The sequence below is a fragment of the Rattus norvegicus genome, chromosome 4 (genome assembly GCF_036323735.1).
Source record: "Rattus norvegicus strain BN/NHsdMcwi chromosome 4, GRCr8, whole genome shotgun sequence".
Lineage (NCBI taxonomy): Eukaryota > Metazoa > Chordata > Mammalia > Rodentia > Muridae > Rattus > Rattus norvegicus.
In genome coordinates this window covers 169,292,764-169,309,933 of record NC_086022.1, presented here as the reverse complement: position 1 = coordinate 169,309,933, position 17,170 = coordinate 169,292,764, and the positions used below count along the sequence as shown (strand labels likewise).

Below are 17,170 nucleotides of genomic sequence, written 5' to 3'. Positions count from 1 at the left end.
TGTAATTCAAGAGGTGGGTTTTTTTAAATTCTCTTTCTTTGAGAATATTTTATTGGAACATGGTTGTGTTAGTTTTAAATGACAGATGTCCTATGAAACAATTCTTAGGTTAAATGACAACATATAGAAGTTAAAATTTTAATCATACAATTAATTATAAAATAGTACCTGTTGGTTGGTATAAACTAAGCAAAGAAATGTGAGAACCTTCACTGTGTTGCTGTAAGACAAAGCTGCAGGGTCATACCTATATTCTATATACCTGTATTCTATAACTGGAAATACTGAGAGAAATGCAAATTATACACCTGACAGTGGACATCTGGGAGCCCATGCTGCCTGTCCCAGATTATCTGTGGTTACACTTGTAGGCACAGGAAATCTAGTTGATGGCAGTGCAGTCGTTCCAGTCTAGCATTTTCTTGTATAGAATGACACTAGCAGCTAAAGCTTTAGAGGGATTTCTTTCCACGGTTAAGTCAGTTTGGAAATGCTTATGTGACTGCAGTAAATTAAACCACTTTCTTTGGAGATGACATTTTTTGGAGTTCTTACTATGTTAACAGAAGCTGTGATTCTCTCGGGGAGATGAGACAGACAGTATTTCTCTGACTTTTTAGACAGTTCCCCTCTGTCAGCTTCTTCCAGGACACCAGTGCTTTGTAGCACCCCTGGGAAATGTGACCTTAGACTTTGAGGCTGAAAGGCTCTGCCTTTTTACTTTGTATCTTAGGAGATCCTAAAGAGGTACTAGGATAGAGGATGACTGCTGTCATGGAGTAATAGCCACTGATACCTGCTTGAGTGTTTGCTTTGTAACACACACAGAATACTGTAGGCATGCTAGCCAATCCCTTTAGAATCTGTTCTACAGATGAGAAAACAAGGAGTTGGGGACTCAGTAGCTACACATCAGACATGTAGAATGTGTTGAGCTAGGAGTGAACTCGGATACAGGAACTTGCTCTCCCTACTGTTTGGTCCCTGGGCTTCTATGTGTGCATGCAATGACGAGAGTAAAGCACATACAGGTGTAGATCTTGAGGGCCTTGCATCATACAGAACAGTTTGGGATTTCTACAGAGATCCGCTTCACCCGCTCTGTCCACCAGTTTAGCTTAAGACATTGCAACTGCTCATGCGTAAGAACAGTTTTACAGTAATCACAGACGTGGACTGGAGGTAGGAATGTTGTCTTACATTTTGCTGGTGCCTTAATTGTTGTTACAACTTCCTGCTATTGTAGCTCACTGCTTCTGGCTCAGGACTGAGTACAGACAAAAATATGTGTCCAGTTGAGTTATATGTGAGTTGAACAGGTATTTTCTATAATTCTAATCTTCAATGTTCCTGAGTTGAGATATTAAGAAGTAGCAGTTTGGATAGTGCAGGATTTTATAAAAAAAAGTTTGGTTCTTGTGTTTTCATTTGGATAGAAAGGAATATTTATTCAAATTGGAAAGTCCTGTGAAGGCTTTAGTCATGCTTTTCCCCTCCAGGAGTTCAGAGTGCAACAACATGGATTTCACTGTGAATTATGGCAAGATTATGACACTTAGTGAAGGCCGTGGGGCAGGTGGTTAGACATAGAGGATGGACCACAGGACTGGCATTAGTGACGTGGCTTAGTAGGGAATGGCCGTTGCTATCAAGCCTGATAACCTGAGTCCCATTCCTAGGGCTCATATGGAAGGAAAAGAGAACTGGTTTTAGCAAGTTATCCTCTGACCTCCATACCCCCAACCCACTTTTAAAAATTAAAAAGAGGGAAAGAAACTGAGGGAAAAAACCAACCCCAAATTCTAAATTTGAACCCAAGACTCTTGCCACAAAAATTCTTGTACTCTGAATGATATAGGACCCAGCAACACCTCTTTGTTGTGCTTAGAGAAATGAAGAGGATTTCTAGAACTCAGGGGTCATTCTGGAGCCTTGACTAATTGCTACAGAATTGTAATGACTGGTTATAGAGCATAAGGTATGTTTTTGCTATCTTAAGAAAAATGATCAGGCAGGGTGGTACAACCTGAATTCCAGCACTTTGGAGACTGAGGTCAGAGGAGTTCACGGTCACTCTCAGCCACAAAGTAAGTTTGAAAATTTCTCAAGACCTTGTCTTATTCCACCACCACTACCAGAAACTCTTCTGTATGGTTGAAAGACTTAAAGTTGACTCTCAGAAGAATTTACATTACTTTTATTGTAAAAAAAAAAAAAGTAACATTCAATTTATCACTTTTTAAAATATCTGTTTGTTTACTATTGTAAATAATTATTTTTTTACTTCTTTGCTATTAAAAAACCCCTTAATGTCCCATAAATAGCATTTGCATGGAGAGAGAAAGGGGACCATATATCATAGAGTATGTGAACATTTAAGAGGCTTTCAAAGAAAGGCAGGAATTCTTTTCTGTGCCCTCAATCTTGCCCATCCATCCATAATCCAGCCTTATAGGCTAAAGTCAGTGCTGGATTCTCCCTCAGTTCTAGCGTCAGCAGCTAAAGAAGGAAATGTGTGCATAGACAGTGTTGCTGGATGGTTCTAGTCAGGTAGCCCCGAGGGCTGGTGTACTTACTTTGTCCGTGGCGTAATCTTCCAATGTTTATCCTCAGGTGGGTTTGCTGAGTTCTCTCGTTGTTTCCCTGGCCTCTGTGAAGGAAAATCCACTCTAGTCCCTACCTGCATATCTCAGCCTTGCCTACCTGTTGCCAACACTGGGCCAACTCGAATTCTTCCCAATCTCTATCTCGGCTGCCAGCGAGATGTCCTCAACAAGGTGGGTGCCTCAGAACACCTTTCTTTGTGTCTGTCAGCAGCAGCTGCAAGGGCAGCAGTTGTCTGTTATCTGTGGAGCACTCTGTGACCTCAGAAGGGGACGTTGTCAGTGTGACTTCTAGCTCTGTGCTGCATCATCTTTACACATTGCTTTGATTATTTATTGCCATGTATTGACACCCAAATTGCTGTTGCTTGTTTACCTCATAGTTCTAAGACACTCGAAATACCATGGGTTATTTTGTTTTGTTTTTCATACCATTAGCCTTGTCTTCTTGGACTACTAATGTTCTACTACTGTATAATTGGGTGTCCTACATTTACAATGAATTGATTTTTTTTTTTAAATCACATTAGAAAGGATTGAGTTCGGGCCTTGGATTGAGGACCGTCCTCATGATGACAGCTAGCAGGAGGAAGGGGAAGATGGCCACGGATGGTAGACAGACTTAGACGCGTGCTCTGTCAGTTCCACTGTGTCTCAAGCGGCTGGGACAATTTGCAGAGAGAGGGACATTTATTCTTGCTGAAAAGTTGTGGACAGCCCCGACCAGGCGTGAGCTGTTAGAGAAACACATATTGGATGGAGGCACGAGTGCATAATGCCACAAATGTGGCAAAATAGACTTTACTCTGGTTTTACAGCTTATGTGCACTTCAGCAGGAAGGCTGAAAAAGAAAAGTGCTCTTCCTACTTGGAAAAGTGACTTTTCTCTAAAATCGCTTAATTTACAATGTCACTAATTGAAAAAGCACTGGACTTTTCAACTCTTTGTTTTGGTTTTTGAGTACAGGATTTACCTGTGGAGCTCTGACTATTCTTTTTTTTTTTTTTTTTTTTTTTTTTTTTGGTTCTTTTTTTTCGGAGCTGGGGACCGAACCCAGGGCCTTGCGCTTCCTAGGTAAGCGCTCTACCACTGAGCTAAATCCCCAGCCCCAATATAACATTTTTTTTTTTCCGGAGCTGGGGATCAAACCCAGGGCCTTGTGCCTGCTAGGCAAGCACTCTACCGCTGAGCTAAATCCCCAACCCGCGCTCTGACTATTCTTGAACTCAAAGATCCTCCTGTCTGCTTTGAGTGCTGGGACTAAAGGCGTGTGCTCCTATGCCCAGCTAAACAATTTTTCGTTTTGTTTGTTTTAATTTTGTTTATTTAGTTAATTTATAATGCACCATGCCTGGCATACATGTATGCATGTGTGTGCCATGGGAGTGTAGAAGGTGACAGATCCTATTGGAACTGGAATTACAAGTGATTGTCAGTCACCATGTGGGTACTGGAAATTTATCCTGGATCCTCCGGAAGAGCAGCCAGTGCTCGCAACTGCTGAGCCCTCTCTCTAGCTGTTTTCTTCAACTCTTAACCTTAGTCAGTTTACTTCAGCTCTTGGCGATCTGTGAATGCCACTTTCCTTTGAAGGCAGCAGTTTCCTTAGCTTTTTCTTCTTGAAGGATGGGGACAGTTGGGCTCACTGGAAAGTGCAATGGCTTTTTTATCATCTAGAAAAGACTTTCTAGGAGGAATAAATATTGTCTTTGGACACTGGTGAGACAGTTTTGCTATTGTTTTTCCGTTCACCCCCTTGCTTCTGTAAGATTTGCCTCCTCAGTGTATTATTAATATGTTTGTGCTTTTGTGAGATCTGCCTACTTTAGATATATATGAGCAGAACCTCTCTGTTAGGGTCACAGTGCCTTTGAGCACGTGACTACTAAAAGTCATATGTATCCTGGTGGCAAAGCTAGAGACGTTTGGCTAATTTAATCCAGATTAAACACAAATAGAATTGAAGCCCTTGTTAAGGTTTCTGTTTTTTCTTGGTAAACCTTAACAGGTCAGTCAGCACAAATAATTGTTACATATTATTATTGTACTGGTTTTTATTTTTGACAATAATACATTGATTTTTCTGTTTCCTTTTCATACTTAACAACTGGGTGAACACTTATAAGGCAAGAGCAGTCAAACCGGAACCTGGGGTGAGAATAGGGAAAAGCACAGCTCTCAGGTGCCCCCCGTGCCGTGACTTGTACATGTATTGTAAGCAGAACATGTAGAATCTTTGTGGGTGGAGAATTGGCTTACAGAAGTTCCTGGGACAGTAGGTTCAGCCTGAAGCCACTATGAAGACTGTCACTAAGCCTCTTTACCACAGGTGGGAGTGAGCGGGGAGAGTTCTAAGGGGCACTGGACAGCTGAGCAGCCTTGGGACATTGGGCAGGAATTAGTCTATGATGATGAGACTCTGTGTTGACAAGAACTTTTGAGCCAAGGATTTTAGAGATTTAGTTAACCACTTTTATTTTGCTCTGAGAGAAAAATTCTATTCTGAAAGTATGAAATGAACTCACACGACCCCAGGTTGTTTTTACATGTTTTGATGTTGTTCCCTGCGTTGTTTGATTGCTTGTTTGTTTTTTGAGACACGGTTTCTCAATGTAACAGCCCAGCTGTCCTGGAACTTATGTAGAGCAGGCTGGCCTTAAACTAGAGACCCACCTGCCTCTGCTTCCTCAGTGCTGGGATCAAAGGCGTGCATCACCACACCTGGCTTCCTTTTGAGTTTTGTTTTTCTTAAGAGGGTTTATGAGCCCAGGCTACTCTGATTTTATTTAGCTGAGGGTGACTTTGAACTTCTGATCCTCTTGTCACTACCTTCAGAAGGCTGGGATTACAGATACATGGAACAGATTTACTGTCTCACAAGCATCATAAACTAAATCATCTTCCTGTTCAAATTCCGGATTTGAACATCCCAGAAGCAGTAATATATGTTTATTTTTCTTGAAGATCTCGGAAGGTAACATTTTAATCATCTTCCATAATGATATGCTCCTTCCTATTCCTGGAGAAAGAATTTAGAAGCTGAAGTTATTTGAAAATTCTAGACTGCTATTATCTTTAGTTGGGGTTACTATTGTTAAGATGAAACACCATGACCCAAGTTGAGGAAGAAAGAATTTATTTGGCTTATTCTTCCATATCACTGTTCATCATTGGAGGAAGTAGGGAAGGGACTCAAGCAGCGCAGGAACCTGGAGGTAGGAGCTGATGGAGAGGCCATGGAGGGGTGTTGCTCAACCTACTTTCTTGTAGAACCCAGGATCACCAGCCCAGGGATGGCACCACCCACAGTAAGCTGGGCCCTCCACCATCAACCACCAATTGAGAAAATGTCCTGTAGGCTTGCATTCAGCCAGATCTTATGGAAGCATTTTCTTCTGAGGTTCCCTCCTTTCAGATGACTTTAGCTTGTGTCAAGTTGATATAAAACTGTCTAGCACAGATACAATGTTTTTAATATTAAAAAAATAAATAAAGGGCTAGTCCAGGGAGATGGCTCAGTAGATAAAGGCACTTACTACCAACCCTACCAGTCTGAGTTTGATACCCAGAGACCACGTGAGGAGAAGAGAAAATTGACTCCTATAGGTTGTCCTCTAGCCAGTATATGCACTCTGTGGTGTGCAAACATATACCCAAAATAAATAAATGCTACACACACACACACGAACATACATATTCACACACATAATAATGTGCCACCAAATGTGTTAAAAGTCTAGGCATTCTCTTAGGAGGCTCATAGCTATATAACAGATGAAATATAATGCAGTGCTAAGTTGTTCAAATCAGGTTGGCCCCAAGTTTTAATTGTGTGCTGTACATTTAAAGTACTTGGCTCTTAGCCAGAATAATGACTTACATTTGTAATCGCAACATGAGCTGCAGACCAGCCTGAGCTGTATAGTGAGATCTTATCTTGGCACTGACAAAAAAAGAAAAAAAAATAAGCGTAGGTTCTTTACAGTGTTGTATTTAACCCACATAAGGTTGGGATCTAGGCTGCCCCAAGTTGTCATTTACCCAAGATTTTGTCATTGGCTTCAGTAGCAGAGATCTGTTTTCTGGAAAATGGAATTGTTGGCTTTGATTTTTTTCAAAACCTACCTTTAGTAAGGGTTCTTAAATGTTTTACCTCCCTTCTAGCCCATCATCCTCCAGAGGCAGTGGAAAGGAAAGGGCAATAGAGAAAGGAGGATATGGGCCTGTTTAGAAATAGTTCTTTGGGACAATTCCAATCTTTGTTGTTCTCAGTCCAGTCCACTAGCAAACACCAAACACGAACCAGCAACTTCAATCCAGTCCACTCAGCAGGTACCATGCACAAATCAACAAGAGCAGTTCAATCCAGAAGAAACCATGGGGCTCACCAACTAGCCCAAGTCCACTGTGGAAGCAACAGGAAGCCCCAGGAACCTCCCAGAGAAGTTCTTGGGCGAGTTTCTCTCTATGAAGTTACCACAGGTGAAGCTCAACAACTCAACATAAAGCCAAACACATCCACGTCTGTCACTGTATCCGGCTATTCCTGAGGACTGATGTACCCTAGCAGTCCTTTGGATCATAGTTGAGGGGTTTTTTTTCCCTCTTAGTATTTCTACAACTAGTTCTTTATCAGTGATGTTCAGTAGAAATATAATACAAACCACATACATAATTTAAAATATTCTAGTAGCTTTATTTAAAAAGCAGGAGACAAATTAGTGTTAATTTTAGTAACATTTTACTTAAGTCAATATGTAGCTAAAATACTTTAATACACAACCAGTATAAAAATCTATGTATTTTATATTCTTTTCCTTGTACCAAGGTTTTGAAGTCTGCCATGAATTTTATAATTCACATCTCAGTTCAGAGTGGTCACACTTTAGACAGAGCTATGTGAGGCCTTGAGTACCTTAGCGGACAGTAAGGTTAAACTCTTAGCACGAGCTAGCTATTTTGCACATCTAAAGGCATGCCTTTTGTTTAAACACTATGAGAAGTTACTGTCTGCAAAGTATCCCTTTCCTTCCTCTTATACTGTTCCTCCTGTTTCTTAGAGTCTGTTCTCCTGTTCTCTGGTTTTTACTAGTTGAAATGAGAACAGTTGACTGTACTGTATTAATGTCAATTGCTGATGCCCATTTCATATCTGGAATGGGAAAAGTTTGAGAATCTCTAGTTATTTGAAGGATGAGATTTTTTTCTTCTTTTGTAATTCTGGGGCCTTTGTGTACTAGGCAAGTGTCCGCCACCGAGCTGTACTTCCATCCCTCAAGTTTGCTGATTGCTTCTCTCCCTTAGCCCTTAACGGTTAGAGTAATTTTTTAAATTTTATACTTAAATATTCCAAATATTCTGATAAATTACCTATTGAGAATAGTGTGAAGCTCTGTTGTGTGTCTAGAGTGAACCCCTTAAGCTGTCACTAAACTATGTGCCATTAGCATTCTGTATGTGGCTTACCTGTGGCCTTTTCATGCAAATGGATTTTTCTCATGCTATCATATATTGCTTTTGGTAGAACTAGTGCTTATTTACTTATTTTGTATAGGTGTTGGGTAATAGCCTATATACAGCATTGTCAAGTGCTGATTTGGGAGTTCCAGAGAAATATATGATATAGAAAGATGAAAAGATCACCAAAAAGTATCATTAAAAATATTGCCTTTATCATGGGTATAATGCTATTTGCCGAGCTATTAGTTGTCTAGGTAAGAAAGATAATTCACATGACAAGGTAACTCACAGCATGGTTCCCAATACTGAAGCTGCACCAATGATGGCTGAGAGACAGCTCTGGGAAGAAGTAGTTTTGTGTACCAGCTCTCTGTCTACTCTATCCCTTTAATCAAATTGCTAAATCTTGTTTCCTTCCCCTGAAACCTGTGAACTCCTGATTCATGTGATGTTGAGATGAAATGACCTATCCCATCTTATGGGATGGGAGCGCACATTTATCATCATAGCACACTGCAGTAAGGCCGTCTTGTAATCAGTATTCCATGATCTTATGACTAGATTATAGACTCTATACTTGAAATTTAGTCTTAAATGTAGAAGGAGCTCACTTCATAGTCTAGAAGACAAACTTTTAAATGGAAAAAAAAAAGTGAGTGAAGCGCCACATGAGCAAGTGCATGCCTGTAGCTCCCAACTTCAGAGGCTGAGGCAGGGGAGTTGAGAATCAAGACCAAGTCTGGGCTACAGAGAGCATTCCAGGCCAACATGGGAGATATATAAAAAAGTTAATGAAAATTATGCTGTGGGTGGAGCCGGCAGGAAGATGGATTGTGAAAGCTGGCACAAGAATGCTGTACCACTGACAGTGTAGGTCCACGGCCCACATCCAGAAGAGCCTCCTGATGGATTGATTGCCATGGGTGGGAAGCACTGGTGTAGTGTGACGTACCCTGGGAGAAAAGGGAGCATAAGGAATGGCAGTAGACGTTTCTCATTATTTAAAACACGTATCGATGACTTGCACACATACATAAACATTACAATATCAGAACTGAATGTTCACTTTTGACTCATAAATAATACTAATTTTGTTTTCTTTTGAGATGGGGTCTTGCTTTGCAATCTTGGCTGTCCTGGAACTTACTGTGTAGACCAGGCTGTTCATGAACTCACAGAGATCCACCTACTTCTGTTTACCAAGTCTGAGCAAAGACATGCACCACCAAACCTGGCTATAAATAATATGTTTGAACGTCTTTAATTATATAGTAGAATCAGAACCCATTGTTCATGTTTTTCATATTACAGGAGAACCCTTTCTTAATTTTTGGCCTGCTTTATTAAGTTTAATCTTCCCAGTTTAATGCCAATTAAGAGGAAGTACAGTTTAAATAAATGGGAAATTTACAGTACAGTCCTTCTGAGGTTTTTTATTTTTTTTACAAGCACTTGTATGTATGTTTGTATGTATGTATGTATGTATGTATGTATGTATGTATGTATGAATGTATGCATCATATATCTGTAAGAAAGAGTAGAAGGAGTATCACTGTGGAGCCCATGCTGGCTGACCGTGAACTTGTGATCTTGCTTTAGCTTCCCAGGTGCTGGGATACAGGCCTGTGCCACTGTGCCCAGCTACAATCTGTTTTAAAAATAAGATAAAGTTAAATAATATACTTAGTGATCCATTATATATTACATACTGTATCTTCTCATACTGTTGCTTACATTATGACATCCTTATCATCAGCCTTAATTAACAGGAAGAAATTAAAGCTGGGGGAGTACAGGGAAGCCACCCAGGACAATGAGGGAGTGAACTGTAATGCTCTAATGTGCTGGGCTGTGCTCCTTGGGTTCAGCATTCATGGATTTAGCCAACTTGCAGTTAAAAATATGCAAAAAATTATAGGTGTACTGAGTCTGCACAAACTTCTGCCCTTCCTCTTGAAGCAGTATAGTACTGCAGCTGCTTACACAGTGTTTCTGTTGTATTTGGTATTGTCCGGAGATGGCTTAATGAGGATAAAGGAGATGCTCAAAGCTGTGCTATTTTTTATAATGAGACTGAACATCCAGTAATGTTTGTATCTTTGAAAGTGTGAGTCAGTCTCCTGGATTCTGCAGGATGGTTGTGTGTCTGTCTAAGCTTCAGGTGACGACTGCAGTTCTCATTTCGGGTTCTTTGGCTTCACGCCAGGGCTGCTCTGATTGTTTTGCTCTGCCACATGGATCAGACTCCTCCTCATGTTACTGATATTTGTGCAACTAACTGCTTACAGACCGCTCCTGTCCTGGTCAGGGGCCTGTTCTCTCTGCCCCACGGCATGCTTTAGAGCCGCACCTGGATGCATAAGCCCTACATAATTATTTTTCAAATACTTATAACTTTTATTTGTAAACAGTTGCAACTTGATGCAGGCATTTACCTTGTCCTTAAAATTACCTTATCAAGCTGATATGTTTTCCACCATGCTATTAATTTACTTATAAATCATTTTTAAAATAAATCTGGAAGACTCAGGTAAAATAGTCTTTCATAAGGTATAAAATGACTATACCATAAGGTAATGACATTTTATTATCGCTTCTCAACTGAAAGAGTTTAAGAAACATCTGCAGAGATTATTCATCAAAAGATACTAATGAAGTAGCTACAGGGTTGTGATTTTAGTCATTTTAGGGATAATAATTTATGAACTACTTAAGTGCTACTGTTTGCTAGACAGTATTCTCAGCACTGGGATACATCTGTGAAAGAGAAGAGACCATAAATAAATCCATCATTTACTAACTATTTATTATGATGATAAGTGCTCATGGAGATTATTAGATGGCAGGGGTGTGTGTGTGTGTGTGTGTGTGTGTGTGTGTGTGTGTGTGTATGGTTAAGGAGAAAGGAGATGCAGCTGGCACATCACAGGAGGTGTCAGTGACTGACACACCAAGTGTGCACTGCCTGCTAAACTTGAGGTAGACATTCTGAGTAGTCAGGTGGGGCTTTGAATTAAGGATGAGGTCCTTGAAAGAAGAGGTACAAATTTGAGAGTCATTATCATGTGAACAATATTTAGTATTGTAAAAATAAGATCATTAAGAAAATCTAAATGGATAAGCAGATTAAGCCATGGGGCAGTTAGCATGGAAGTCTGGGACCTAAGAAGTATCAACAAAAGGTTCTTAGGAATAAAGAAATGAGACCACTGTCCAGGAAGCAAGTGAATGAGAGGATGGAATTAAGTGTGCCAGATGGTTCTGTAGGTCAAGAAAGATGAACGCTTAGAGTTGGCCTTTGGATACGACAACATGGAGATCAAGAGTAATTTATGATCTGCCTCTTGGTAGAGGGATGGGAGTGCCTATGGGATAACTGAGCGCAGGGAATAACAGGCAGAAAGGAATGGAGGTGCTAGCGTGAGCAACTTCCAAGGAATTTTGTTGAAAAGAGGAAGTTAAAGCAAAGTGATATTTTAAAATTTATCTATAGTCCATCTGTTGTCCTCCCTAATCCCCAGTCCCACAGTTCCTCAACCCCATTGCTCACCCCTGTCCCCGAGAGGATAACCAGGCCAGACCAGGCAGTCCTCTGCTCTGTATGTGTCAGGGGCCTTGGACCAGCTAGTGTATTGCCTGGTTGGTGGTTCAGTGTCTGGGAGCTCTCAGGGGTCCTGGGTTAGTTGAGACTTCTTGTCTAACTATGGAGTCGCCCTCCTCCTCAGCTTCTTCCAGCCTTTCCCTAATTCAACCATAGGGGTTCCCAACTTCAGTCCAGTGATTGGGTGTGAGTATCTGTGTCTCAGCCAGCTGCTTGTAGGACTCTCAGAAGATAGCCATTCTAGGCTCCTGTCTGTAAGCACATCATAGCATCAGTAACAGTGTCAGGCCTTGGTGCCTGCCCCCCCCCCCCGCCCCCGGTGAGATGGATCCCTGTTCTCTCAGTCTCTTCTCCATTTTTGTCCCTGCAGTTCCAGGAATACTTCTGGGTCAGAAATCTTGAGGTCCTGTCTATCTACTGGAAGTAGACTCTTCAAATTCCCTCTCCTCACTGTTGGAGACTTAATCTAAGGTCCCTCCCTTTGAGTCCTGAGAGTCTCTCACCTTCCAGATCTCTGGTACTTTCTAGAAGGTCCCCCACCTCCCACTCCTGAGGTTGCATATTTCCATCCATTCTGCTGGCCCTCTGGGCTTCTCTCCTGTCCGCTTTCCCCATACCTGATCCTGTTCCCCTTTTCCCCTTCCCCTTCCCTCTCCCACCCAAATTCCTCCCTTCTGCCTCCTGTGATTATTTTGTTTTCCCTTCTAAGTGGGATTGAAACACCCTTACTTGGGCCTTCCTTCTTGTCAAACTTCATACAGTCTGTGGCTTGTAACATGGGTATTCTGTACTTTTGGGCTAATATTCACTTATCAGTGAGTACATACCACGTATGTCCTTTTGGGTCTGAGTTACTTCACTCAGGATGATATTTTTTAGTTCCATCCATTTGCCTGTGAAACTCATGATGTCCTCGTTTTTAATAGTGGAATAGTATTCCATTGTGTAAATGAACCACATTTTCTGTATCCGTTCTTCCATTGTGGAGCATCTGGGATATTTCTAGCTTCTTGCTATTACATATGAGTCCTCTATGAACATGCTGAATGGAGCATGTGTATCTTTGGTATTTTTAAGATAGGAAAACTACTTGTTTGATTATTAGTAGAGGAAATAACCTAACAGTAGAAAATTGATGTAGGAGAAAGTCCACAATTGCTAGAAACATCTTTGAGTAAGACGAGACTGAATTTACTCAGCAAGTGTAGAGACAGGTCTTACAGACACTGACTGTTCATCTATAACAACATCTGGGAAAACAGAATATACAGACGTGCATGTTCATAGAAGCTGCATGGGGGGGGGTAAAAGGATGAAAATTAGCTGTAATGGACCTAATTTTCCAATGTAGCGGGAAAATGAGGTTTTCCACCATCTTAAGAATGAAGATGAGCAGGAATATAGTGGGAGTTTTGAGGGGAAGGGAAATGGGTAGAATGGCACATGCAAGAGAGGAGAAAGCACACGGCTAGGGAAATACCGTGTTTGCTGAGGAGCCTGAATTGAAAGTGAAAGCAGGTGGCATTGCTGAAGTTCTCTCCATAGCCATGTTCAGCAGCATGAGCACACATGCAGATTCAGTGGGGGATTAATTCCAGGTAGCAATTAGCACTGACAAGCATGACGTGAAGTGATAAAAGGGCAAATGAACTGAGGACAGAAGCAAGGGAGGGTTGTAGCAATTGCCCATGGAGTTTAAGTTGGACCAGGAAGGCAGACAGACATCATGGAATAAAGAACAGGGAAAGTGGGGAGGATAATCAGAGTGAAGGGCAGAAGGGCTCTGGATGCAGTGAAATGAGAGACCAGGAAAGAGTAAGAGGTCCAAGAATGTGTCGCAAGCCATGCAGCTATGCAAGCTTCGTGCCTGTCAGGTGGGGGCTGGAGCTCATGCGTGAGCAGTGAAGGGAGCTCAAGTGAAGGGAGCTCAAAGTGAAGGTGAGCTCAAAGTGAAGGTGAGCTCAAAGAACTCAGGCACCGTGATGTCAGCGGGATGTTGGCACCCAGGAGTTTATCTTATCATTGGAAGGGCACAGAGTAGCAGCACTTCAGAGTTCAGGATAAATATTTAACAGCATAAAGTAACGACTCGCTAGAAGTTTAAAGATTATGCTACTTAATTACAGAATAGATTATTTAGTTGTATATTTTATACAATGTGGGAAAATAAAATGAGAATTATATAAACGTCTCTAATTTATAATAGGTATCCGCATCATTTATGAGGAAGAACAGTCATCCTGTTAGATACCTATTCCTCCCAAATGTATACCTTTACATTATACCATCAAAAAGTCACAGTGCCTAGGGACTGAGAGATGGGTCAGCAGTTAGCACGTACATCCTTGCTGAGGACATAGGTTCAGTTTCCAGTACCTACATGGGCGACTCACAACGGCCTCTAACCATAGTTCCAGGGGGTCTGATGTCCTCTTCTGACCTCCATGGGTATTTGTATGCATGTTGTACACATAAACTCACACATAAAAATAAAAAATTAAATTAATATGCACATTCAGCCAATTAAATGCACATTCATCAAAATATTAAGGAAATATCGATCAAGAGAACAGCCAATAGAGCTGTATTGAGCTCCTAGAACTTGTAGAACAGAGGTCATTGTCAAGTCCTTTCCACACTGTCTGTGAGCTGTTGCTGCAGCTCACTGACACCAGCATTTGAGTCACCAGAGTCAGCCGTTTGCCCTCACACCTGTTTGGGCCAGTGTGCTTGTTATTGTAATTATGTACAGTAATTAAAATAGTAATGTGCTGATGAAATAAAAATGAGGGAAGACACTTGTTTTTGTATGACCTAAGCTAAAAGTTTTGGAAAGATTCTAATAAATTAGGTGAGAATGAGACGGATGTAAAATATTTGGGAGGCGGTTGTGAAGGAGAAGGCATCTGTGCTGATACTGTTTTTCTGTTTTCCTTCTTAAAACACATCTGTCTGTCTGCCTATGTATCTATCTATCTCTATCTATCCATCTCTCTCTATCTACCTACCTATCTATTATTTATTTATTTATTTAGGTAACAGAAATAAGACCCAGAGCCTCACACATGCTAGACAAGTATTCTTCTATATATATATATACATATATATGTATATATATATATATATATATATATATCCAGATTTTTGGAAGATCTTACTATTTACTAAAAAGTAAAAATAGATTGTTGCATTTAGGTGTGGTTCCCCCCAAGAATACCCTTGTCAGGGAATAAGGAGGCAAAGATTAAAACAGAGGCAGAAGGAACACACATTCAGAGCCTGCCCCACATGTGACCCATACATATACAGCCACCCAATTAGACAAGATGGATGAAGCAAAGAAGTGCAGGCTGACAGGAACCGGATGTAGATCTCTCCTGAGAGACACAGCCAGAATACAGCAAATACATAGGCGAATGCCAGCAGCAAACCACTGAACTGAGAACGGGATCCCCGTTGAAGGAATCAGAGAAAGGTCTGGAAGAGCTTGAAGGGGCTCGAGACCCCATATGAACAACAATGCCAAGCAACCAGAGCTTCCAGGGACTAAGCCACTACCCAAAGACTATACATGGACTGACCCTGGGCTCCAACCTCATAGGTAGCAATGAATATCCTAGTAAGAGCACCAGTGGAAGGGGAAGCCCTGGGTCCTGCCGAGACTGAACCTCCAGTGACCGTGATTGTTGGGGGGAGGATGGGGAGGGGAACACCTATATAGAAGGGGAGTAGAGGAGTTAGGGGGATGTTGGCCCAGGAAAATGGGAAAGGGAATAACAATCGAAATGTAAATAAATACTCAAGTTAATAAAGAAAAAAAAAATACTGACAAGGATTTCAAAAAAAAAAAAAGTGTGGTTCCGCCAAAACTACTTAGCTGTGGAGAAAAAGCATGCATTAGAAATTAGTGAATTGATGTATATTGGTCTTTCTGCCCAGGCTGACTTGGAATTCTTTCACCTGTGTCATGGGAGGTCTTATGAAGACATTTCATTCAAACATAGGTACTTTGGCCAAACCATTTTCGTCGTCTGTCCTGCATAGTTCTTCCTTTTCACAGATAGCTGTCATCCTACTTTCATGTTATATATAAATTATTTAATAATAATTTTAAGCTAAAAGTCACATTTCAGGCTTGTCTCTGTCCTTAATGATTTCCCTCTTTAACTGGCATTGTCCATTGATATAGTGACGACAAATCTATATACAGAAAGCACTATGGAATCTAACAAGCAGTCAATTTACATTTTCATTTTGTATGATGTTAGTTTTTTGTTTGCCTTTTTGTTTTAAAATTTGGCCTCATTATATTTATCAAGTTTCATCTTATTTTTCAAAGAATTTTCTGTAGCAACTGGTAACAGATTTTATAAATAGATTTGTGGGATGTGGGAGTGGGTGGGTTGCATGACATGAGGAGATCAACTTTGGATGTCATTCCTTGGGTGGCATCTAGCTTGCTTTTTTAAAAACTTTTTGTTGATTCTTTGTGGGGGTCACATCATGCACCCTAGTCCTGTTCATCTCCCCATCTTGTAATATCCACACTTTGCCTTACCCCCCCCCAAATAAAGTCAAACAACAAAAACCAGAAGCATAAGAACATTCCATCATGAAAACTGTAGCAGTCGCAGTGCGCCCCACAGTGTGTCTTCTGTCAGTGCCTCTTCCTTGAAGATGCTCATTGCAATGAGCCGCTGGTCTGGTTCAAGATCTCTGGCTTCTGTGACTCCATCAGTATTGGATCCTCACTGGGATTTCTCCCAGTTATCCTGTTATTGCACTAGGTCATGGGGATCCTCCAGCTTTGGGTCAGCAGGACTGGCCCTTTCACACATCCTAACAGTTGGCAGATGGTAGAGGTTTTGGAGTGGACCAACTCAGTGCCCTAGATCTGGGCCTACATGGTAGCTGAACTGGTCAGGGCACGGCTCTCCTTATCCACACCACCAGGGCAAGCTCTCCAGCACTGCTCCCAATAGGCCATCAGCGCTGCCACTGACAGGGAGCAGGGTCAGCCCTCCTGCCCTCGGGGCCAGCTTACCCACACCTACACCTCCAGAGCCATCTCCACTGTGCTACCCAGTCAAGGCTGTGTGTGTGTGTGTGTGTGTGTTGATGTAGTGTGCAGTCTCCTGTTCTCACACCCTCAGGACTGGCTCCCTTTGTCTTTGCCATCAGGCCCATCTCCACTGTGCTGCCCAGATAAGGCACAGGGTCTGATGTCACAAGTACTACAACCAGTGAGGAGGCAAGGCCAGCTATCCTGCCCCATTACCTCAAGTCCTGTTCTCCCGACTATCTATAGGCAGGTGGTGAGGTGGAAAAGGGGAGGGCATCATCCCTCACCCCAGCCACCTCTCCAGGGCCAGCTCATCTGCATCGCCTGTATGAGGTCCAACTCCACTGTACTGCTCAGGTGAGGTGCAGGGCCCTCTCTCCTGAGTGCTGCAGCCAGCATAGGAAGGACCAGTTCTTACACTCTCATGACCCTGAGAGTTAGCT

The 17,170-nt window shown here is 41.7% G+C and overlaps 1 protein-coding gene across 6 annotated transcripts in view; it reads left to right on the top strand.

Moving 5' to 3' along the window:
- The window catches only part of Dusp16 (dual specificity phosphatase 16), an 83,391-nt gene that overhangs the window by 51,575 nt on the left and 14,646 nt on the right, over positions 1-17,170 (top strand). For 4 of the 6 annotated variants that reach the window (NM_001106624.3, XM_039107457.2, XM_039107456.2 and 1 more), the window contains one exon: positions 2,614-2,777. The exons of 1 other annotated variant lie outside the window; for it this stretch is intronic. In NM_001106624.3, coding sequence (NP_001100094.1) covers positions 2,614-2,777 — 164 coding nt within the window. Of the gene's footprint in view, positions 1-2,613; positions 2,778-3,577; positions 5,820-17,170 lie in introns of those variants that run through there. One more of the 6 variants, XM_039107459.2, reaches the window with a different exon arrangement.